At 45.3% G+C, this 26,139-nt stretch overlaps 1 protein-coding gene across 7 annotated transcripts in view; it reads right to left on the reverse strand.

The window, feature by feature from the left end:
* LOC126983032 (homeobox protein homothorax-like) overlaps nucleotides 1–26,139 on the reverse strand; it is a 289,790-nt gene that overhangs the window by 212,033 nt on the left and 51,618 nt on the right. For all 7 annotated transcript variants that reach the window (XR_007735485.1, XM_050835464.1, XM_050835459.1 and 4 more), the window contains exon 3: nucleotides 22,848–22,989. Coding sequence is in view for 6 of the 7 variants with exons in the window: in XM_050835464.1 (XP_050691421.1) it covers nucleotides 22,848–22,989 (142 nt within the window). In the remaining variant the exon portion in view is untranslated. The remainder of the gene's footprint in view (nucleotides 1–22,847; nucleotides 22,990–26,139) is intronic.

The following is a 26,139-nucleotide window of genomic DNA, read 5'->3' on the forward strand; positions in this document are numbered from 1 at the left end:
ATCGGAAGGAACGAGAGAGAGAAAGAAGTAGACGCAGTAGACATATAAAAAGTTGTGTCTTGGGATGGGAAGGATAAGAAAGAAACAAAAGATGCGGAAACTATGATAAATGCTGAGAATGGAGAATTGAGAAGAATCGGAAGGAACGAAAGAGAGAAGAAGAGACGCAGTATATATATAAAAAGTTGTGTCTTGGGATGGGAAAGGTAAGGAAGGAAGAAGCGAAAACAATGGCGGATGCTGAGGAAGAAGAAATATTAGGGACGAAAGAGAGAAAAGCGAAGACGTAGCACTAAAGATAACTTATTACGGTCTCTTCTGCGTCTCGCCCAGCGCCATTACTTAACTTTACCTGAACCCCTAATTATGTTTACCTGCTTCGTGCCCTATCCCGCTCATTTTAAAGCCCAGGTGGTGTTTGTGTTTTTAAATGGCGTGTGTTCGTGTGTGTGTGTGTGTGTGTGTGTGTGTGTGTGTGTGTGTGTTTTAGTTATGATTATTTTGAGGTTCTGTTTATGCCATGTTACCTGTTATAGTTTTTTTTATTACGAATGACGAAAAGAAGAGTAATGATCCGAGTATTTCTACGTTGTGTTAATTGCATTCTTTTTAGTGCCAATGACGAGACGAAGAGTATTAAATAAGGTTTTTATGATAAAGTAAAAGAGACAAATTAAGTTAAAGTATTATATAAAGGAAAAAAAAACTAAGGCGCTGCTCTCCATCCTTAAAAATAATACAAAAATGAGTAGAGATAAAATTTGGGTTATAGAAATCACCTATCATGAGATCCAGCCGTGAGAACAACAACGGAAATTAAGAAAATAGAAGAAATATTGAGTGTGTGGGTTGGAAAAAAATATAGAAAAAAATAATGAGCAAACCGCCGCGTATATAATGACGATTGGCCACAAAAAAAACAATAACAAGAATCAACAAAATATGACAAAAAATAAAAATAGCGTGTGTGGGTTTAAATTAAAAATATGACCATTGCAGATCAAAGATGAATAAAAAAATTAAAAAAACACGTATAAAGAGGATAAGAGTTTTCTGAGTCAGTCACGGGAAGGAACAAAATAGAAAAATTATCTACTTCCATGACGACAAATGTTCCTTCGTATCATCGTCGTTTAGTTTGAAAAGTAAATATGATCAACTATATTATCAACTTATTAACTTTCTTTCTTCCTCTCCTTAACATCAAGACTTTTAAAATACTTGGACTTCATTTCCTTTCATTTTTATCCCTCTGGCGTGACCAAGGACTTATGTAGTAGTAGTAGTAGTAGTAGTGGTGGTGGTAGTAGTAGTAGTAGTAATAGTAGTAGTAGTAGACTTATGTATGTAAATATGATTCCAACTCTCTCTCTCTCTCTCTCTCTCTCTCTCTCTCTCTCTCTCTAATTGCCTTCTTAATTAGTTTCAAAGTTTGTTCGGTGATATACATATCTAAATTGAATATGGATCGGTAGGCCTAACAAAGATAGAGCGAGAGAGTGAGAAAGAGTTGAGAGAGAGAGAGAGAGAGAGAGAGAGAGAGAGAGAATATGCACTGGTTCGCTACCCTCACAAACTGACTATATATGCTCTCTCTCTCTCTCTCTCTCTCTCTCTCCATGAAACACAATCAGATCAGTATCCGCACTTTTGCCGCCAAGGACAGAGAAACGGTGGTGGTGATTCTTGAGCCGTGAAGATAGCGGTGGTGGTGGTGGAGGTGGTAGTGGTGGTGGTGGTAGTGGTGGTGGTGGTAGTGGTAGGTAGAAGATAGAATGTTTGTGGTGGAAAGAGAGAGAGAGAGAGAGAGAGAGAGAGAGAGAGCGAGAGAGAGAGAGAGAGAGAGAGAAAGGGGGGGGACGTTTGGTAGGTGTAAATTGTCCATAAATTGCATGAGGTGTTATCTCTTGCATCTCTCTCTTGATCTCTCACACACACACACACACACACACAAGTAATAATAGACCCGACCCCTAAATCTCTCTCTCTCTCTCGTGACCTTGACAAAACCACGTGACAGAGACGATCATTCTCTTTCTCCGTCACACCCCATCGACCTTAGGCTCTCTCTCTCTCTCTCTCTCTCTCTCTCTCTCTCTTAGTAACGTCGTAAAAACAGACCCAGCAGAAGAAAATATAAATAGTTAGAAAGAAAGGTAGATATAAGAGAGAGAGAGAGAGAGAGAGAGAGAGAGAGAGAGAGCAATGACGTAGCCCCAGAACATGTATCCGTCACGTTTAAAACAGGGCCGTGACATCACCAGCGCGTCACACTCTCACTCGAAGACGAATGAAGTGGAAACAAAGAAAAAAAAAACAGAAGGAAAGAAAAAATATAAAGACAACGTTGAACACACACACACACACACACACACACACACACACACACAGGATGACGCAAGACCGTTCGTTCGTGTGACGTTTCAGTGAATGGACGACAAATGGAGGACGTTTAAAAGTAGAGTCGCGGTGACGTGGTTTTCTCTTTTATTTTTTTTCTATTTATTTATTTTATTTATTTATCTTTTTTTTTACAGTACAGGAAACAGATCAAGGGCAAAAAAAAGGAAACGATAATGAAAAAAAAAGCCCGCTATTCACCGCTCCCATAAAAGAGTAAAAAAGAGTGGCTGAAAGATAGGTCAATTTCGTGAGGATTTTTGCTGCGACTTGATGATAATTGCGTCAAAGAAAATGTAAAATGAAAGAAAAAGTGAAATAAAGAATGAACAGAAATGGAGACACTGGAATGAAGAAATGGGGATGTAGAACGAAGACAATGGGATGAAGAAATAGGTGAATGAAGATTGAATAAGGAAGAAGAAATTCGAATGAAGAAGCGGGAAAATTGACTTAGGAAAATGGGAGCGATGAAAGTAGCAAGATAACGTAATATACATAAAAACAATTACAACAAAACGAAGAAAGGAGAATACTGATAGAGGGATAGAAGTTGATAAAAGAAGGAAAATACTGGAAATAAGAAACTAGTAAAATGCATGAAGAAAAATAGTTAAAATAATGGAAGATGTCTGGCAAAGAATGAATAAAAGAAAACAAGGAAGAAAAAATATAATTACAAATGGCTTACTCGTAGGAAAACTATGAGAGAAAAAAAGAAAAGAATACGATGAAACAGGCGAAAAACAAAAAAGGGAAAAAATAACAATACTAAATGGCTTCGCTGGAAAAAAAAATAGAACGAGTCGGAAAAGAAAGGAGAAAAAAAATGAAAGGTAGACAAAGAGGAAAATAATGAAAGGAAAGAAAATAATAATTGAAAAAATGACGAAAAAAGGAAGGAAAAGAACAGGAAAAGAGTTATATTAATGTCTTTGGCGGAGATAAAATAACGAGCAGGATAATTGGGAAAGAAAAAAGAGGAAAAGGAAAGAAAACAATGGAAGGAGGAGGAAAAAAAAGGAAAAGAAGAAAATGATAAATGAAAGCACCAAAAAAGAAAGGTAAAAAGGCCTAATATTAAATGGCTATGGTTGGAAAGTAAAAATAAAAAATTAACAGGAAATGAAAAGAGAAAAATAAACAATGAAAGGAGGACAAAAAAAGGAAAAAAAAACAGGAAAAAAAGGCCTGATAGTAAATGGCTCTGGTTGGAAAATAAAAATAAAGAACGGGCAGGAAATTAATAGAAAAAAATAATGAATGAAAGGACCACGAAAAAAAGGAAGAAAAAAACATGGAAAAAAAAGGCCTAATATTAAATGGCTTTGGCGGAAAACGTATAACGGCGGGGCCTTGGCGAGGAAAATAAGAGGCCATTTTGCTGACTTTTACACAAACTTGGAAATCCAGGCGGTGCTTTATCTGCGCGGCCAACATTTTCAGACCCGCGTTTCCGGCGAGGCAATATATCAGAGGCGGAAAGAAAGCACCTCCTCCGCCTTCCCCTTCCCTGCCTTCCTTCCTTCCCTTTCCTTTCTTTGCAGCCAATCCCTTCCTTCCTTCCTTCCTGGCTGTCTCTCCTTCTTTCTTTCTCTTTTCCCCTTCCCTTTCTTTATTTCTTTTCCTGTCTCCCTTAACCTCCTCATTCCCCTTTCCTGCAGTCAATCCCTTCCTTCCTTCCTCTCTGGCTGTCCTTCCCTTCCCTTCCTTCTTTCTCTGACCTCTCTTCCCTTCCTTCCTTCTCTGACCTCTCTTTTCTTCTTTCTTTCTTTTTCTCTTTTTCCCATTCCTTTTCTCTGCAGTCAATCCCTTCCTTCCCTCCTCTCTCTGCGATCTCTCTCCCTTTTTTATCTCTTTCCATCCTTTATTTTTTTATTTGTTTTACTTCTTCTCTCCACCTGTGATATCCTCCATTCCATCTCCCCTCCCTTCTATCCCTCCTTTCCTTCACCCCCCCAATCGTGCTCTCCTTCCCTTTCTTTCTCATTCTCATCCTCAGTTCACTCTTTCTCTACCTCCTTATCTTCGTCCCCTCCCTTCATTCCCCCTCCCTCCCTCCCTCTGTTCTCTGCTCTGTTGGCTGTGTGACAAGACGCTTTTCATTCCCATTCTGAAAGTACATTTAACTTCGAGAAGGACTGGGAATGGGTGGGAATGGGTGGGAGTGGGTGGGGATGGGTTAGCTTCCTCCTCCTCCTTCTTTTTCTCATCTTCTTCTTTATCTTCCTACTATTATGTACCCAAGAAGTACAAATTGAGTTTTCGTCTATAAGGGAACAAACTTCAAATTCCATCTATGTACCATCACTATCAATAGCATCTTCATTTACCTCAAACGCCTCATAACATCATCAAACGGAACATCACCCAAAATAACCTCATCTCCAACACCATCTGAGTTACCTGTGTTTTACCCTAACATCAGAAACATCACCTGCGTACCTTTACCCTTTACCTGACACACCTTCCCTTAATAACACGCATATATACACCTATAAACATACCTTTAAACATACCAAAGTCACCTGTTTCCCCCCTAACATACACCTCTACCTTCGTCACCTTCCCTTAACATCACTCATCTTTACCGATACGAGCACTAGAGTCGCCTTCGTCACCTCCCTAACATCGCTTCTTTACCTTCATATCCACACACACACACACCTTCAAACACACACCTGCCTCGCCTCACCTGTTCTCCCCAGCCTCCGTAGCCACTAATGCCTCCATCACCACGGCTGTCTCTACCTGCATTCACACACCTGTAATCTCTTTTCCATGCCTTCCCCACCTCCTTAATCCCCTACTCCACCACCTCCTCCTTCCTCCCCTCTTCTCCTCCTCCTTTGAACTCCACCACGACTTTACATCACAGGGTTGTCTCTCTGACCATATATAAATACACCAAGATAAAACCCTTTCATTCCTCCCTCCCTCTGTCTCTCCATGGTCTCTCCCTGACGTGTAGCCTGACTTCTCCCGTCCCTCCTGCCCTTCACCATCCCCCCCACGGCGAGGTAAGCGGTGGAGGAGACGCCCCTACCTCCCCCACTCCCTCCCCCGAAGACCTCCTCCCGGTGCTCATCCCTTCCTTTCCTCAAGCTGTCAATCATAAGCCCTTTGCCTCGGCCGGGCGGGTTGTGGCTCCTCGCACGACGCGTCTTTCAGAATACGATGAATATGCGCGAGTCAATTGGGTATCTGTTACTTGCACATGACTAAGCCCGAGGCCTCGACGGGGCGGCAGGGGCTTGGCAGGGCTTGGCGTGGGCTTTCTACCGCTGTGAGAGAGAGAGTGGGAGAGGGGTGCGAGGAGGAAGCGTAGAAAAAGAGACCGGCTCATCATATCCATTTTCTCTTGTCATTGTCGTTGATTTCTTACTTTCTACCACCTACCGAAAGAGAGAGAGAGAGAGAGAGAGAGAGAGAGAGAGAGAGAGAGAGCACCCAGGCATGACTTATCACTAAACGGCGCCGGCTCGTAAATCGCGCAGTGTTTTGTTTGCGCACAAGGCCCGGCATATCGATGGATCTGGGTAAACACGGATTGCTGGGCGGCTCCACTGGGTCACGTCCCGCGGAGGAGGAGGAGGAGGAAAGGGGGATTAGAAGGGGACGAGGACGAGGACAATGGTAAAGGGGAACGTGAGGAAGGGGACGAGGAGGAGGAGGAGGAGGAGGAGGCCAGCAAAGATAAGGAAGGGGAAGGATGAGGATAAGAAGATACTGAAGGCGAATTAAAGGGCTGTGAGTGCAAGGAAGAGGAGAAGGAGGAGGAATAATGGGAACAGAAGGTTGATTTAGTTCTATACGAAGAGGAGGAGAAAGATAAGAACAAAGAAAACAAGGAGGAAGAAACGAAGAAAAAGAACAAGAAGGAAAAAGAAGACAAGAGCGAGGAGGAGGAGAAGGAGGAGAAGCAGAATGAGAATGACTAAGAATAATAAGAAAGTCACTCAGTCAGTCAGTCAAGCAGTCAGGCAAATCAAGTCAAGCACTCAGTCAGTCAGTCAGGCAAGGCAAGGCAAGTCAACTAAGTCCGTGTGTCTGGCCGGGTGCAAATAACAACTCGTTCTATTTTCATATCATTATCGTTATCATTATTATTTATGGGCGCGTCTCGGCTCTCGGGTTTCCGCGGATTGAGACGCCAGAAAGAAAACGAGCGAGGGCGGAGAGCGAGGCGATAATAAGTTAAGTGGTTAAATATCATATCGGAGCCTTCATCGTCACTCGTTAGCGCCGCATCATTCATAAGTGAGAGAGAGAGAGAGAGAGAGAGAGAGAGAGAGAGAGAGTGTGTTGTGTGTATATAAAAAAAAAACTGCTTCATCACATTCATATTAATTGCTGTTGTTGCTTCGTTGCTTCCCGTCTCTCTCTCTCTCTCTCTCTCTCTCTCTCTCTCTCTCTCTCTCTCGTCCGTTCACCCACGTTTGTCAGCCATCCAGTGAACGTCGATTTGTCACCCACTCCTACTTGACGTGTGTGTGTGTGTGTGTGTGTGTGTGTGTGTGTGTGTGTGTGCGTGTGTGTGTGTGTGGGGATGAATTATTAAGTTGGTTGCTTATTGAGAATGTGGTCATACACGTGTTTTTCATTATCTCGCCTTGTTTTGTATGTTTCTGTGTGTGTGTGTGTGTGTGTGTGTGTGTGTGTGTGTGTGTGTGTGTGTGTGTGTGTGTGTGTGTGTGTCTGTTGGACCCCGAGCCACAACACATCTTCATTCAACTGTCTCAAAACAAAATTAACGTCATTAAACTTCCCACAGAGTCACGCGCAAAACAACAACAACAACAACAACAACAACAACAACAATAAAAATAATACAAAAGAGGAGGAAGAGAAAGAAGCAAAAACATAAGGTAATAAAGAAGAGAGCAAAGACGGAGGAGAACAAATGGAAGGAAAAAACAACGACGGAAGAGGAGCAAGAGAAAGGAAGAAGATGGACAGTAATTAATATCAGATGTTGGGAGAGTCAGACAGGAGGAGGAGGAGGAGGAGGAGGAGGAGGAGGAGGAGGAAGAGAAGAGAGAAAAAGTTGAGTGGGGTCGAACTAAGAAAGAATTTATATATAGATTACAAAAGGAAAATATGAACACCAAAAAAAGATCAAAGAGAATAAAAGAACTTAAAACAATAGAAAACAAACAGGAAATAAAAAGGGATGAAAGAGAAATAAAAAAATTAGGAAGAAAAAGCGAAAAATATGACAAAAAAAGGAGAAAAAAACAGACAAAAAAATTATAAGCAAGAAATCAGTCAACCAGTCAGCCAGTCAAATCAACCAACCAGTCATATCAGTCAACCAGTCAGCCAGTCAGCAAGTAGAACAGAGAGTGGAACAAGGTGGACCAATAACCAGTCAGTCAGTCCGCCAGTCAGTCCCACAGTCAGTTAACCAGTCAGTGAGTTAGCGCGCGGACTTGGTGGGAAGAACCGAAAATAACACAGTGGACCAATAACCACTCAGTCAGTTAGTCAGTCAGTTTTGTTACTCAGCTAGCGGGCGCCGGGGAAGCAGAGACAAAGAAACAGAGTGGAACAGAATGAGGAATAGGAGAACCGAAGAAAATATGAAGCCTGGGAAAGAAAAAACAGGATATAACGAACAAATCAATACGAGGAAGGAAGATCTGAGCGGGTGACGGGGAATAAGAAACAGAAAAAGTGCTATGATTCACTCAGGCAAGAGGGAAACAGACAGAGCAAACGCGGAACAGCAGCAGAACGGGGCGCAGTCAAGATGAGGTGGAGGGTCCGAGGCAGGGAGAGTCGGGGTGCAAGAAAATAAGGTGTATCCACAAATAGGAAATAAGAAACAGGAATATAATGCAATGATTCACACAGGCAAGAGGGAAACACTGAGCAAGAGCGGAACGGCAGCAGAACGGGGCGCAGTCAGGATGAGGTGGAGGGTCCGAGGCAGGCAGAGTCGGGGTGCAAGAAAATAAGGTCTATTCACAAATGATAATAATGGAGAGGTCCGCCACTACCACCACCAGCGCCATCACCACCGCCGCCGCCGCAGCACCAGGGCCACTTAGGGTCTCAGGACACGTAGCGGCCCCGGGCGGAGGCGGCGACGCGGGGCGATCAGGCGCGCGAGGGAGTGAACAAATACGCGAGCTTAATAACTAATAGCAAAATAAATAACAACAAAAATAGGCGGCCAGAAACCAATCCGTCTATTAGCTTATTTTGTCCCCAATATTTACAGTGGACTAATTATCATATTTCATACCCCATTATTTTCAGCTCCCCCTCCTCCCCCTCCCACCTCCACCCCCCTCTCTCCCCCCCTCCCCCTTCCAAAGTTATAGGGTAATTATGAAATATGGACCAGCGGACTTAGTTATTGGCTTTACCTTCCATTAACATCAAGTATTTTTTCCCCTCTTTTTTGTGTGTATATAAACATTAGGTTTTTAATATCCCTCAGAGACGATAGCGGCGGTGATGGCAATAGTGGTGATGATCGCGGTGATGGTGGTGATGGTGGTGGTGGTGGAGGGGCGTGAAGGCGGCGAGAACAGCACGTCATGAACACGTCAATCACGCCATCAATTTATTTACAAGGGAGGTTATGAGGGAGGCGGAGGTGCAGGAGGATGGCAATGCGGCGGTGATGGCGGCGGCGGAGGCGGGTACACGACCAACAAGTCCCGGGAAATGATGACCGCGCAAGGATGATGATGATGATGACCTTGAAGGAATATAATACTGATGACGGTGATGAAAAACAATCCACCATCACCGCGAATTTCCTGTTTGGCGGACGCTGAAACACAGTGTACAGGTGTGAGGGCGGGGATGCGCGCCGTAATAACGTTGCAGGTGAGGTGAGCTGAGGTGAGCGAGGGGCGGGCAGGTGCGCTCATCTCCTTGTGATTGGAATTTTATAATACTCTCGTGCGGGCTCAGGTGAGGAGGAATTCTGGGCATCCTCACCTGGCGGGCTTACCTGGGGAGCAGCGTCCACCTTGCCGCCGCCGCCACCACCACCGCCGCCGCCGCACCTCGTCAACACACCATGGAAGACAACGCTACTCTCCCTTACCTCATCTTTCCCCCCTCCCTCAATTGCTTCCTCCTCCTCCTTCTCCTCCAGCCCCTCCGTCATCCACAAAGCACCTCCTCGCTCCAAAATCCTCCCGTAGCAGACTAAGGAAGAGAAAAGCTGACAAACTCTTCCCTTAACTATGACCAAAGTTTTCTCTCTCATTCCTTCCCTCCTTCCCTCCGTCTCCTCCTCACCAGCACCACCGCGGCGGGTACTTGGCTGTGTGATGCTGGTTAGTTAGGGAGAGGAGAGAGGGAGGAAGGGAGAGGAAAGGGGTGGGGAAATGATAGTAGGACGGAGGGGGTCTATGATGGGATGCGGGGAGAAGGAGGAGGAGGAGGAGGAGGACGAGAGGAGGGAGGAGGACAGGATTCACCCAACCTCGTTATGGTGAAGTTTGCGGTGGGGTGATCCATAATGGCCGCATAAGGCACACACGGGGATATTTTGCAAACGTGGACGAGTTTGCGTTGCGGAGGCGTGTAAGGCAAGCCCTCCCTGCACGGCGGATGCTTATAGACGTTGCAATATTAAACTGAGGTCATAGTTCGCGGCCATATCGCTGCCCAACGGAGGTGGAGCGCTTACTTACACACCGCCGCCGCCACCCCCGACACACCGCCGCTGCACACCCCTCAAGCCCGCACCCACACCCGCGGCAGACGAGGACCCGCCGGTAAGAGCTCCACCCCGCACCCCAGCCTCGCCAGGAGCTCTTGGAGGGCCTGGGGGAGCTGGGGGAGGCCGGGGACTTTATACCCGTCGGGGCGCTGCGGGTATGCCTCGATGGGACGCGGGAGACAGTAGTGGCTGAGTCCCGGGCCGCTATCCCCCCCGCCCTCCCCCCGCAGCCTTTTACCATCTTGTATACTCTTTTTTTCCTCCCCAGCTCGGTAGTTCCTCCCCCCGTGGTGCGCCCCCCAGCCCTCGCCGCGGAGCTGAGTGCGTGTATCACCGTCGCCATTACGCCGCGCCGCCCCGCCACGCACTCACAGCTGGATCATCGCTAATTTAAGTCTTTGGGCCGCGCGGCGATGCGACACACAGACTGCCTCGCGCCTTGCCTGCCTCGCCTCGCCCCTCCGCCCGAGACACAAGGACCAATACTCTCAAACATTTCCACGCCTTTGTACATCAATTTTAAGAGGCAGTATATATAGATATTGTAGGGATTTCCATGGGTGGGTTTCATATCTCTGGTGGTAGTTTTACAAGAGTCCCACGGCATGAACAGGTAAAACACTCTATAGAAAACCCGAAGCAGCTTTTACGTGGCCTTCAAAAATTATCGTATCAGGAGGCCGAAGTGGTTGAGACTTACAAGGATCGGCGGGAGGCGCGGCGTGCTACAAGGTGCTTCTACCGCCGCTGAGTAAACAACGTGACCGTATTCCGTTCGTTATAAGTTCCGTGTAGCGGCGGCACTCAAGGGTCTTACGAGGGGTGTTAAGAGTCACAGTTGTTGACTTTATATAACTGTTCCGCGTGTAGCATAGCCTCACTCGTCGCCACTCAGCCTGACACAGCGAACAGCCGACCCCGAGGACCTTACAAACAGACACACAGACAACCTCGCAGCCCTATATCCCCGCCCTACACATATTGAGCAGTCATCTCACAACACCTCACAGACAGATAGACAGAAAAGACACAGACCATTTCGCACCACACATCCAGAACAACGATCAAATAGAACCTAAAAGACACAGACCATTTCGCACCACACATCCAGAACAACGATCAAATAGAACCTAAAAGACACAGACAGACTGAAAGACACAGACAACCTCACGACCATTCATTTCTCCCGACAAAGACCAAACAGACAGGAAAATCTCGCAGACCCTAAAATCTTCTTCCCTAACCTACACGAGACCCACGAAGAGAATTAGATCATGAAAACACGGACGAACGGAACTCGACCCAACCTAATCAGGACTCGCGTGAACCAGCTTTTCGTGAGACAAACAATACCAGGGACAGGGGTTCGATTCCCATTGGTTGACTAACTCTGCGCCTCGGTAATATATTAGTGGGGAGAAAGAGACACTGATAGGGAGATAAGTGTATGCCGCGAGATAGACTGTGACGGACGATGATGATAAGGAAAATAATAATAATAAGAGTCGATGGATTTATATATATCCGGAGAGGCGAATAATGCGAGGTGGCGTTTGGGAATTTAAAAGTGATGATTAAACGGGAAATAATAGAAGAAAAATAAATATACACACGATTTTCTTGATTTTCCTCTTGGATGTATAAAAGTTTTCCAGGAATTATATATATGTTAGCGATGGCAATAATAATAATAATAATAATAATAATAATAATAATAATAATAATAATAATAATAATAATAATAATAATAATAATAATGGATCAAAAAGAAATAAAGTCAAGATTTTAAATTGAAGAAAACATTAAATAACCAAATAATTAATACATCAAACCTTATTATTATTATTATCATTATTATTTACTATTATTATTATCAAACCGGAAAGCAAAATCATAAAACTAAATATATGAGACAAAACAATCTCTCTCTCTCTCTCTCTCTCTCTCTCTCTCTCTCTCTGCCCAGGCCTAATCGCAGCGACCGAAATAATGCAACAAGACTATCATTGCAATATAACTAATGGCAAATTATAGCTTCATCTCCATAACGCGGCTAATTATATGCTGGGCGGCGATAATGGTGCTGGAAATTGAGTTATATCACTCCTGGTCCGCCGCCATTACCATGATGATGATGATGATGATGATGGTGGTGGTGATGATTATGCTGAATTCTAATTGTGTGGTGGTGGTGATGGGGATGGTGGTGGTTGGGGTGGTTGTGGTTTGGTAGTGGTGGTAGTAGTAGTAGTAGTAGTAGTAGTTGTTGTTATTTTTGTTATGGATGTTCTTTTTTCTAATAATAGTCATAATAACAACAACAACCACACTAGAATATAACAATAATTACTTTAAAAAAATTCCGTTCCATCTTTCCCAATTTTCATCTTTAGAGAAAAATAACAACAATGATAAACTACTCTCCTTCAATAACAAAAACTTCACTCGCATATGACAATTACTTTAAAAATATACCCAGCGAATCTTACTCAATTTTCATCTTTAGACCAAATAAAAAAATACAAATGATCTGCTCTCCTTCACGACAGAGTTCTATTACTAAAAAAAAAGACATCCAGCAAATCTTACTCAATTTTCATCTTTGGACCGAAAACAAAAAAATAAATACAGATGAAATGCTCTCCTTCACGACAGAGTTCCATTAAATCTCCCGACTCTCCCGCCGCCGCCATGTTTCCCGCGAGCGCCCGTTCCATGCATACAGGGCGGGGCTCATGAATACGGGAGGCAGCATGGATATTTTAGGTGAACTGTTAATGGCAGGTGTGGAAGTGAGGGACAGGTGAGAAAATGGAATAAAGACGGACTCATGATTTATGTAATGCCCCCTAAACCACCCTCTCTCTCTCTCTCTCTCTCTCTCTCTCTCTCTCTCTCTCTCTCTCTCTCTCTCTCTGGGTTGTTATATAAAATGAACAGTTTTTTCTTGTTTTGATATATTTTTTTTCCTATCATATTTTTTTCTCTTGCCACATATGCGTCTTCCTCCTCCTCCTCCTCTTCTTCTTCCTCCTCCTCCTCCTCCTCCTCCTCTTCTACACGTCTATTTATTAACTGATACGAGGCGTTTTTTCTCTTATTAACAAAGCAAACAATGCGATCAGACAGTCAAGGCAGTCACTCACACACACACACACACACACACACACACACACACACACACACACACACACGATGGTCCTTCCTCTACTCGGCCCAAAGACGCGTAAACGAGCAAACACGAAACCTTTGTCGTCGTTTGCGTCGTGTTTGCGTTCTCCTCGGCGGCTGGAATGATGTGTGTGTGTGTGTGTGTGTGTGTGTCTGAGGAACGTGTAGAAAAAAAATAATAGAAATGAAGAAAATAATAGAACGAAGGTTAGAAATGAAAAAATAGAAATGAAAAAAAATAGACTGAAGGATAGAAATGAAAAAAATAAAAATGAATGAATGGAAATGAAGAAAAGAAGAGAATGAAGAATATAAATGAGGGAAAATAGAAATGAAGAACAGAAATGAAAGAATAGGAATGGAAAACAGAAATTAAATATATATGAATCAGTGTATTTTTTTCTAGTAGCGTCTTTTTACGTTAATTTTCTTACATACAACGTTTACTATAGTTAGACTCAGTGCAAAAGTTCTCAATGTTACTATATAATTTAATACGGAAAAAAAACCGTATTAACTAGCTCGGAAATAATGAAACTCTCCCTCTAATTATTTACGTTCTTATTTCCGCTTCATCTCCGCGTTGGAAATAAAAAAGAAACCCACAAATTCGTTATCCATCTCCTCTTAAATCTCTCAACGCCGCTCCTAATGATGATGATAATAATAATAATAATAATAATAATAATAATAATAATAATAATAATAATAATAATGATAATAATGCAGAGCGTGTTAACCTAATAAGTGGAAACATGGAAAAAGTGTGACAGTTCTAATTGTGTGCATATGTGTGTGTGTGTGTGTGTGTGTGTGTGTGTGTGTGTGTGTGTGTGTAGGAAATAGGTACACGTTAGGTAGGTGGGCAGGTAGAACAGGTAGGTAAGGATATAGGTAAATAGGTAATTAGGTAGACAGGTGTGTGTGTGTGTGTGTGTGTGTGTGTGTGTGTGTGTGTGTGTGTGTGTGTGTGTGTGTGTGTGTGTGTGTGTGTTCGTTCGTTCGTTCGCTGTTTTCCATCGCGCTGTGAGGGAGGTAATTTCAGGCCAGTATTGCACGGAATACGTCATCATTTATCAACCTCGGCGCAACACAAGTGTATTACGGGAATTTTTCACATTGCATCGGCGGCGCTGTATTTCCTGCATTAATTGTGAAGTATACGTGCACAGAGGGGGAGGGGAAGGGGGAGGAGGAGGAGGAGGAGGAGGAGCAGGAGGGGAAGGCTTGGTGGAGGGATGAGAGGGATGGTGGTAGAGGAAAACGGAGATACGGAGAGAGGAAATGGAGGAATAAAATGTGATATTAGAGAAGGGAAAGAAAGGATGAGGAAGAAGAAGAGAAGGAAAGGATGAAGAGAAAGAAGAGAAGGAAGATGAGGAAAAAAAATAAGCATGGATGGGAGAGTCTAACTGGTCCTCCTCCTCCTCCTCCTCCTCCTACTACTACTACTACTACTACAACTACTAAAAATAAATAAAACACACACACACACACACACGAGACAACAATGGACAACGAAGGAAGACTACAACAACATGACCCTGTATGTGTGTGTGTGTGTGTGTGTGTGTGTGTGTATGTGTGTGTGTGTGTGTGTGAGGGGCGGGAGGGGCCTCATAAATCACTCCCTGACGTCACCCTCCTCGCCGCGCCAGCTCCTAGCCCTCATTAGTACTATAAAATTATTTCGAGAAAACAGCTGAATCTTTTTTTTTTCTATGCTTCATATTATATACATTTTTTTCTATGCTTCATTTGTTATAAAATTATTTCGAGAAAACACCTGATTCTTTTTTTTCTGCTTCATATTATATACATTTTTTTAGTGCCATAATTTTTCTTTTTGTTTATTTATCTTAACCTGAATAGATGATAAAGGGGAAGGGCGAGGAGAGGAAGAGGGAGAAGAGAAAGAACAAGAAGAAGAGGAAGAAGAACAAGAAGAATAACGAAGTAGACAATGAGAGAAAAAAAACACAAGAAAAACAGAATAAAAAGTGGACAGAATACACTAAAAAAAGGAGGAGGAAGAGGAAGAGGAGGAGGAGGAAGAGGACGAGGAGGGAAAGACGGAATACAAAACAAAACCAAAAAAATATAATAAACTAAACTAAAGAAAGAAAATATTTAAAGAGAATAGGAATAGGAGAAGGAGAATCAACACAACACAACTACGACGCCAACGAGGAGGAGGAAGAGGAGGAGGAAGAGGAGGAGGGGGAAGAGGAAGGCGTACTATTTACTTATAAAGAAACTGCCCCGCTCATTACCTCTTCCTGTCGCGTCAAATTAACTTCAACTGTCTCACACTGTCGCCTTTTACACTGTGCGGGCGGCGGAGGAGGAGGAGGAGGAAGAAGAGGAGGAAGACAGGAGAAAGAGGACAAAAGGAGGAGGAGGAGTAGGAAAGAGAAGAAGGGAGGAAGGAGGTGAAGGGGTAGATAGAGAAGAGGAAAACAAAGAAGAAACGACAGTTGTTTTTAATTATTTTCCTTCATTTTTCTCTTTGCTTCTCCTATTATTATTATTACTATTATTATTATTATTATTATTATCATCGGTAGTAGTAGTAGTAGTAGTAGTAGTAATAAGGATAAAGAAATGAACGTACCGAGGAAGATAAAGGACGTAAGGGCAAAGAAAGAGGAGGAGGAGGAGGAGGAGGAGGAGGAGGAGGAAGCGGAAGAGGAGAAGGAGGAGGACATTTCTCTCATAACCAGGATTTCACGGTCAACTGTCATTATTTTAGAGAGAGAGAGAGAGAGAGAGAGAGAGAGAGAGAGAGAGAGAGAGAGAGAGAGAGTAAAAAAACAAAAACTGCATGCATTTAAAGTATCAATTCACAAACCAAGCAATGGATTTAACAAGTACCCTTCCTCCTCCTCCTCCTCCTCCTCTTGTATACAGTCTGAGGGAAGACTTGAAAAGAACTCGAATCCATTTTACGTAATTGTCCAAAACCTTCAATAAATCACATCTTGAAGGGACAGGAATGGAGGAGGAGGAAGAGGAGGAGGGGGAGGAGAGGTATATGGAAGAGGTAAAAGAGGAACAAGAGGGAGGTATGGGAGAGAGGGAAGGAAAGGGAGGGAGGAAGGGAAGGGGGAGGAAGGGAGGTAATGGAGAGGTAATGGAGGGAGGTTAAGGAAGGGAGGAAAAGGATGAGTAAAGAGAGGGAGATAAAGACGTGAGGGAAGAGACGTTACAGAAAGTTTGTTCTCTCTCTCTCTCTCTCTCTCTCTCTCTGATAATGATAATAATAATAATAATAATAATAATAATAATAATAATAATAATAATAATAAATCCAAATAATACAAATAATCCCTTTGAAACATATCGAAATTTAAATCATATCAAACGAAATAAATTGTGGGATAATCATAAATAACAAATAAAATCAAATAAACAAACAAGCAAAAAGAAATCATACCCAAAACTATTCAATCACCAAAGCCTCAATCAACGTTTTTCTTTTTTTTTTCGATAACTCATTACATTAAAAAAATATAAAAAAAACGCTTTCATCGGGAATTTATTGCGAAGAATCGATGCCGCGCCAGGTGTGCAATGAAGGTTCGCAGGTGAGTCAACCTTTACAATTAATTCACAATGATAAAATATTTCCCGCGACGACAACGGAGGAAGAGGAGGAATTTACGAGTCCCAGAAGAAGAAGAAGGAGGAGAATTGTGTGGCGTGAAACAGAGGGAAAAAAAGGAAAAAAGAAAACAAAGATATGAAGCTGAGATGAGGAGGAGGAGGAGAATGAGGAGGAAAAGGCGGAGGTCGTGGAAGGGTTAAAAATCAAGAAGAGGAAGAAGAGGAGGAGGAGAGAGAGAGAGAGAGAGAGAGAGAGAGAGAGAGAGAGAGAGAGAGAGAGAGAGAGAGAGAGAGAGAGAGAGAGAGAGAGAGAGAGAGAGAGACGGGAAACAGTATAGGTCCGCGCCCTTCCCTCCTGCCCTGCCCCTGGGGACCCACTTCGCAGGACTCCCAGGGGAGGGCCAGATATGGGGTGGTCAGTTTGGGGAGGCAGGACCACCACCACAACCACCACCACCACTATTACCACCACATATATTTCTACAACAATTATTTATGCCAACTTCTTTTCCTGTCTCTATTTACGTCCATTACTATCTCTATTATTACTATTACCATCATCATCATTACTATCTTATTAACTAATGAATAACGCTTGAAAATTAAATAATAGTAAGGCGGAGGATATTTATAATTTGGTGTCAGTGGAGGATTTTTAATATGGAGAGAAGTGAAGAAGGAAGTTGTTAGGGACATTCTTTTTCTTGTCGTGTGTGTGTGTGTGTGTGTGTGTGTGTGTGTGTGTGTGTGTGTGTGTGTGTGTGTGTGTGTGTGTGTGTGTGTGTTTCCTGCGCTCACCTGTGTGTCACCTGCATGAGAATTGCCAAGTTAATTAACACACACGAAAGACCTTCATCCTAGTACATCAATATCGAGGACACACACACACACACACACACACACACACAGACACACACACACTTGACGCAGATATAGATGCAACGAACACTTTTTTCGCAAACGTGCATGTTGTGTGTGCCCGCAATACCTCAGCGCCATGCAAGATAAACCGTATTAGTGTGTGTGTGTGTGTGTGTGTGTGTGTGTGTGTGTGTGTGTGTGTGTGTGCGAGTTAGTGCGTAATCCGAACACGCTAAAACCACCGCTGTATGTTCGTAAAATCCGGTTACTATACCCAATAAAAGAGAGAGAGAGAGAGAGAGAGAGAGAGAGAGAGAGAGAGAGAGAGAGAGAGAGAGAGAATATTTATGTCACAGCCCTCTCATATCGGTTCGTGTTACAATTACTCCCGCCAGCATCACCCACGTGGACGCCGCCGCCTAACCTCCGCCCTGGCCGCCACGCACTAAATTCTGCTTCCGGGGAGGATAAACCGAGGTAAAAACGCGCAAAAATACAAATAAATAAAACTGCTTGCGTCGCGTTTGTCAAGTGGCTGCATTTTCCGCCATGATGCTGACGTCACACACCTGAGGGAGGAGGAGGAGGAGGAAGAGGAAGAGGAGGAGGAGGAGGGCGGCGACACTGCATGTGATGATAATTCACGACACTGCCTCTAATTTCGTCCGCATATTTACCGTCGCTTATATTTGGATTGGAATAAATACCCCGCGACGTGAAGACAGACGCCAACACCCCCTAACCCTCAATCTTCCAATAGAGGCAAGTGATGAAAAATATTGCAAAGCTTAGGGAGACTGACGGAGCGGCGGCCACGCGGGGACGAGAGGCAGAGACAGACTGGGGCACAAAAACCTCAGTGCGTAGACGATAAAGAAATACTGTTACTGCGTCTACCTCTTCTACTATTACCGCTTCAAACGTTTTTCTGTAGCTCATTATTCACTTTAAACGTTTGCTACTGATTTAGAGACGTTTTACTTCGTGTTACTGATGTGTGTTACCATCCCATCTGACGTTTCTATCGCTCGTACTTCACTTTTTAACGTTTGCTAGTGATTTAGAGACGTTTTTCTCCCTGTTACTGATTCTACGTCGTGTGTTACCACCCCTTCTAACGTTTCTATCTTTTCTTCCTTTTACTGATTCTACGTCGTGTGTTACCTCCCCTTCTAACGTTTCTATCGCTAGTTATTCACTTTTAACGTTTACTGATGATATAGTAACGTTTTTTATGCTGTTACTGCTTTTACTTCGTCTAACACTACCTCTTCTAACGTTTCTATCGCTCAGTTTTCACCTAACGTTTACTGGCGACTGAGTGACGTTTTCTTGCCTTACTCGGTGTCTTGTGAGAGCATTGCAGCCCTGAAGTGCGTCTATAAGTATATAATGTTTAGCAAGACCCTCATCGCTGCTCTTCCCCGCCCCTCCCGCCGCTCTTGAGACGCTTCAGATTCTGCCCCACCCTGGAGGAGGCTTTATAGCGAGTCTTCATGCCCTCGTGTACTTGTATCTCCCTCCCGTCGGCGAAGGAGTTGGGGCGTTTAGCGATACCGGCGGCGCTGCCCTCCTCCGCCCCTCCCGCCGCCGAGAAGCCCAGCAGAGCCCAGCGTCACCCCCCGAGCCTGTCTGTGACGCCTCGGGTGGTCACAGGTAACCCTCACCCCCTCGCCTCCTCCCTTCCTCTCCTCCATCACCACCTCCCTCCTTCCTTCCCTCACTGCTTCACCACCTCCACCTCTACCCTTCCCTCGCACCCTTCCTTCCTTCCTCCCGCTCTTCTTTCCCGTCCCCGACCCTTCGTTTATTCGTCCCTGTGTCCTACCCTTGCTCTGCCCTTCCCGCCTTACCCTTCCTCTTTACCCTCCTTCCCTTCCTTCCTTCCTTAGTCATTCCCGCCGCTCTTCAGAAACACTCGCGCTGTAACATTGATTCGAGGTTAGGTTTCGGGGTTTCCAGCGGCGAGGTTGTTACGGTTGCGTGAGAAAGTGATGTGCATGGGGGAGTGTGATGAGTGTGGTGAGGGGTCTGTGTGGTGTGTACTGTGCGTGGTGGTGAGTTGTTACTATTGTGCTACGACCCCCACTATTACTACTACTATTTCTGCTACTATTATAAAGAACTGGAGTGGTAGCGACGTGGTAGGGAGAACGATTAGCTATTCACATGAGTCCCCTTTTCTTCCCCCCCTCTCTCTCTCTCTCTCTCTGGTGGCGGTGAGTCATCAAATGCGGGAAAAACAGAGGAAGTGAATAAATTATGAGTACAGGGTAGGCGCCTTGACCTAATGAATATCAGATTACTTAATGAGAACGCCTTACCGTGTGACTTACCCCTTCCCCTCACGACCGACCACAACCACCACCACCGCCACCATCCCCCCTCCCCCACTACACCACCACCACCACCACAACCTTTAGCGACACCCACGGCAGCTGATGGAGCGACCGACACCCACCCTGACAACCAGTGACCTTATCAACAACAACCTCTAACCACCCACCTCAACCACCACTACCACACTCACCCCAACCACCACGTAATAACAACCACAGAAATGGCTCACGGTATTCCCGCCCACCCGCCTCTATCCATGGAACAACGCCCTTAGTTAGTCACCCAAACAAGCAACCATTTACCCGCACAGCCTTTCACATCAACCGTTTCAGCAACCAAGTTTACTTTTTTAATAGTAAGATCACTAACAACCATTCAGAAGGCCTATATCTGCAGTAACAACAATAACCACACACTACCGCAACCACAAACCATCACCACCACCACTACCCGTCAACCATACAACCACACTATAACAACCACTTTTTCTAACCCCTAAAACCATCACCTCAGCAACCATTCTATAGACCCTAGCAACCACTACTACGATTACAACCACCACAGATACCACCAAACAACCACATCAGCACCCAAACAAACAAACAAACACACACGCACACGGCCTCAGCTGCAGGACCTAAGGGAGTCACCGTCTCGGCTCATGCCCCATCCTGACGATCCTGACGACCCTTCCTGACCTCACCCTTGCCCGCGGCGGTGACCTGGCTTGACCCGAGGCCCCACCCACGCTGACCTGACCTATCACCTGACCCGACACGACCCGCTTAACTCATTAACTCCGCCGCCTTTTCCCAGTGAGTTCGAATTCCCCGTCAGAACCGAACGACGCGGGGACGAGAGGGACGCAGAGAAGCCGGAGCGAACGAAGAGGAGTGAAACTGTTCGTGCTTCAAATTGGATTAATCCCTGGCCTGGTGTATCGGTTGTCACCCAGCGGGGAGGAGCGGAGGGTGAGGGAGGGATGGAGGCATGGATGGAGGCCGACACACACACACACACACACACATTCTAGGAGGAGGGAGTGAGGTCGACCAGCTCCACTCAAGTCCCCATCGCCGTTACCTCTGGCCGGAAACGACACTCAAAGCCGCCGCCTCCTTCCTCTTCTCCCTCCCTCTCCGACGCCGCGAGGGAGAAGGAGGAGGAAGGGAGGAAGGAAGGAACAACAGGCATAATCTAGGGAGAGTAATCGCACCCCCCCCCCCCCCCTGCCGTTCACGCTCCATCGCCGTCAACACAAAAATAACCAACCATTCACACACACACACACACACACACACGAGAGAAAGACACCCCAGCAAATCATAAAAATACAGCACATCTCCGCTCGCTGCGTCCGTCACCCTTCAGCAGCGGAGCGCGACAATACTTCAAGATTTTTGCGGCGTCTGGAAATGTTATACTCGAGGGTTAAAATCTCGCACCGCAACGATTCTCCTCCGGCCAGACTGAGAGAGGGTGAGGGAGAGCCGCTTCTTCCTCCACTCACGACTTCTCTCACTAACCCCTTGACTGCGGATTTCCTACCAGAAGACATCACCAAGCTATAGGACTGGATCAAAAAGTGGCTGCTACAATTCAATGAAGAAAATTGTAAAGTCATGTATACTAATACCACATGGGAAACACTCCACTATCCACCACAGAAGCAGAGAAAGACCTGGGAGTGTATGTTATCAGGCTACCAGTGAAAGCTAAATTCGTTCCAATCGCAGCGGACGGGTTAAAGCACTTGTGAGATCCGATCCTAAGACTCGATCCTCCTAAATGAATAGTGATCCGCGTAAACAAAAAGAGAGACATCGGATCCCCTTCTTCTTGTTGTTTTCTTCCTGACACTACTTGGAAGAGTTTTCGATCCCTTAATTAATCATCCCGTAAAAATTAAGACTCCCTGATAGATTAAAGTTTTGTTGTCAGGAGTTGAAGCGCCGTAAGAGCACTGTTCTCCCCTCTCCCTTCCCTTCTTTACCCTCCCTTCCCTTCCCTCCCTCCCTCCCATACACACGCCGGCAAATCGTTCGCTTAAGAGTAAGACTAATCCGGTTATCGGGTACTTATCGTCCGTCTGTCCGGCATTATCCTTTGGGAAGACCGGCCGTTGTTGTTGTTGCTGTTGTTGTTGTTGGTGGTGGTGGTGGTGGCGGCGTTCACTTCTTGGGTCCTTGTTATTGATGGTCAGTGACGGTGATGGCATCTGTCTTCTGCGGCGGCGGCGGCGTTGGCGGCGGCAGCGTGACGGAGTGTTCTTGGAAGTGGTGAATGTGGAGGCGGTGGAGGAGGGTTCTTTTTCATGTATGCGGTAGTGTTTTCTCCACCTCCACCTCCACCGTGTCCGCCGCCGCCGCCGCCGCCGCCCGCCGAAGCGCCACGCCGCCATTGCCACTGACACAGCCGCCATCGCACTCCAGCATTCCGTTTCCTCCCTTCATTTCCATCACTGAGCGGCGGGAACAACACTCGGAGCCACGCAGCCTTCTTTTCCGCGGCTGCTGTATTTCATGGCTACCTCACATCACTCATCAATCATCATTCCTCGCTATTTCCTTTCTTTCCCGCCGATCGGCCACACGCTCACTCATTTTCTCTGTCTCGCTCTTTCAGGAGTCGAACCAGACACTCTAAGCCGCCGCCAGAGTGTCTTCAGGGCTCGCGGGGTGCGGGGCCACGCCTTGGGCCTCACACACTCACACACAAACACACACACACACCCGGACACGGAAGAGCGCGATCACTCCTGACGAGGACGCCGACGAACCTGTTTGGAAAAGACGGCGATGTCCTCGTTGAAGGATTCTGAGGAGCAGACGTCGCCGCCAGCCACCCCCGGCTCCCGCGGCGTACATGTGGCCAACTCGCATTTCTCGAAGATCAGCGCCAGGAGCGGGAACAGCGGATGCCTGCCGGAGGAACACAACGTTAGTGATACAGAACAGAACACAACATAAACACAAAACGCCTAAGAATCCCAACATGGCCTTCATTTGAGTTTACGCCTCAGAGAAATTGGAGGGAGGGAGAAAAATTTGATCCTAACATACGAATATGGGATAGACACAATACATTCAAGAATAATAACACCAAAGCTTTCAGTGCATTTTAACACCTTAGAGAGATTAGATAAAATACTGATCAATGAATGGCTTGTCCGGGAACACAAAATTAGTAACAGCATAACAGCTGGGCCACAATACTTTAAGGAAACACACAATGACTCCCCTACTAACACCTGTGAGGGAGAGGAAGGTAAATAACAACACAAACAGCAGTATCATTAGGAGCATACCGACGAAACACAACGCAATAATAGCAACAACAACAACAACAACAAAAAGGCAAAACAACGAACAGCAAATCTACAGTAACGTTGTTTTTTACGAGATAGATAGATAGATAGATAGATAGATAGATAGATAGACAGAGAGGGAGGGAAAGAATAACAATAACACAAACCACGTGACCCCCAAGCCTGTGCAAAGTGAGAATAACGCAGCAGGAACGTGAGCCAGGTAAGTGCCGTTCGCAGCTCAGGTGAACGCCAATTTACAGGTGAAGAGGAGGGAGAGGAGGAATGAATGGCGATGCTGAGGACCCACAAGGATGCCTGCGCCGCGCCTCCTACGCCCTGCACTGCCATTTATTACCAAGGAAAGGACGTAAGGTAGGAAGGAAGGAGGGAAAGGAAGGAAGGATCACAGAAAAGAACAAGAATTTCATCGCGCCTTCTACGCCCTACACCGCTATCTATTACCGTCACAGCCAACGAGAAGGAAAGGAAGGAGAATAAAAGGAAGGATCACAGCAAAGAAAAAGAACCTTCTCCGCCATAGCCTGCAGCGTCGCCGTCAGCAGACACGCCATCGCTGCAGATTTCCCTCGTGCAGTCTCATCCTCCTACACCTCCTCCTCTTCCTCCTCCACTTCTCTCCCTCCCCCGCCCATATCACTTCGTCGAGGTAATCCAATCCCTTAATCGGCAGTCAAGGGGTTCCAAGGTTTCGCGCCCATCTAAGGCCTCTTTAACATCAATCTCTGCTGCTTCCCTCCACTCGCCTTCCTCCTCCTCCTCCTCCTCCTCCTCCTTGTCGTGCATGCCCCGCGCGCAGCCATCTTCCCTCGCGAAAGGTAAAGGGGCGGAGAATACTCGCATTTTAGCCCCGAAAGCACCGATAATCGCCTTTAGCTTCCAAATTTATTCCTAATTCCTGGCCCGTTGGAGGCGGCGCGCAGGTATCATCATCCCAGGCACCTTCCTCACCTGCATCTCCCCGCTCACCTGTCCTAACCTAGACCTCCTCAAGGCTCCTTCTCGTCCTCCTCCCTTCGGCTTTAATCCCCATTCCTCCTCATTCCCCAGCCTGTCTAATGACCCGCGCCTCCCCGGGTACTGGGACGGCGGGGACACGGCGTCTTCCTCCTCGGCGATGATCATAATTGCGGCCGCTGCCTCTTAATAACACCTGAGCCTCGAGGTGGGTCACGTCAGCCCCACACACACGCCAGGTGCACCGGGAGGAGGAGGAGGAGGAGTGAAGGAACAGGAGAAGGAGAAGGAAAAGAAGAAGGAAGAGAAGGTAAATTGGAGCAGAAAAAAGGAAGAAGAGATAATAAATAGGAGTACAAAGAAGGAAGAGTAGATAAAAAGGAAGAAGACAGAAGGAAAAGGAGACGGAAGAGAAAAAAGCGAGTAGAGAGAAAGAAGGAAAAGGAAAAAAAAAGGAAGAGGAGAGAAAAAGTAGAAGAGTAGATAATAAATAGGAAGCCAAAAGAAGGAAAGTAAACAGAGGAGAAAGATGAAAATAAAGAAAAAAAGAGAAGATGAAAAAAAAATAAAAGTTTGGTGTATACTGAAGAAAATGAGAGGAAAAAGAACAAGCTTGATAAAATATAAAAATAAGAGAAACAGACGAAGAAGGAGGAGGAGTAGGCGGAGGAAGAGGACGTGGAAGGAGAATGAGGAGAAGAGGGAAGAGTTAGGTATACATTTAAGGGACGAGGAGCGACCGAGGCGACTCTAAAAACAAGACAATTAAGGCGGGAAGATGGATGCGAAGACCCGGAGGAAAACAATCCATGTGTAGAGGAAGACAAGAACACACACACGCACGCACACACGCACAAAAAATAAATAAATAAAACACGGAATCTAACCGGATAAAATAAAAACGAAGTAAAACGAGAAAAATATATTGAACCGAATAGCTAACGTGTTTTTCTTATCTTCAGGTTTAAGATAGTAGGGATAAGATTAACAAGCAAGAAAATTTTAGTTCGGCAGCAAGAAAGTAAACAAACCGAGAATATTCGCATCATTAAGAACTATTGATAAGATAATTAAAACAAGAAAAAGATCATAAAGAAGAAAATAGGAATTCAAGAAGCAGGGAAATATTGAACCAAACGAGGGAAGTTCACCTAATACTTCTTGGACAACGATAAGGACATAGAAAAAAAATAACAACAAACTATGAGCTGAATTAACAATCAGGAAACATCTCCTCCCGAAATTGACCTCTCTTTCGGCCACCTCTTTTGATTCTTTTTTTTTTAGGAGCAACGAGTAGCGGGCTTTTTTTTTATTATTATTGTTTCCTTTTTTTGTGCCCTTCAGCTGTCTCCTTAGTTGTAAAAAAAAAACAAGAATTAACCAAACCACCAAAATCCACCTCACTCAACCGGGTCAGCAATAATAACAAGAAGATGAAATAACAAATGAAATAAAAGAGAGGAAAGCAAAATAAGAGATAGAGAGAGAGAAAGCGGATCTGGGAGGAACAGGAGAAGCGGGCGAGGCGAGGGACGTCAGCGAGGGGGGGGGACAAACAGCAGCAACGTCTTGGTGTCGGAATCGTTGACGTCATGGGATCACACCGTTCGTCACACCTATTATGAGAGTCAACAGTTCGTGGGGCGGGGTGGGGGGAGGGGGAGGGGGGAGTAAGCCGTGTCTCTCTCTCTCTCTCTCTCTCTCTCTCTCTCTCTCTCTGAGCAATACCAAAAATTAAGCTTCAATCCTCTTATTTCTTGATTATCTCTCTTCCTCTCTATCT

The sequence above is a fragment of the Eriocheir sinensis genome, chromosome 52 (genome assembly GCF_024679095.1).
Source record: "Eriocheir sinensis breed Jianghai 21 chromosome 52, ASM2467909v1, whole genome shotgun sequence".
Classification (NCBI taxonomy): domain Eukaryota; kingdom Metazoa; phylum Arthropoda; class Malacostraca; order Decapoda; family Varunidae; genus Eriocheir; species Eriocheir sinensis.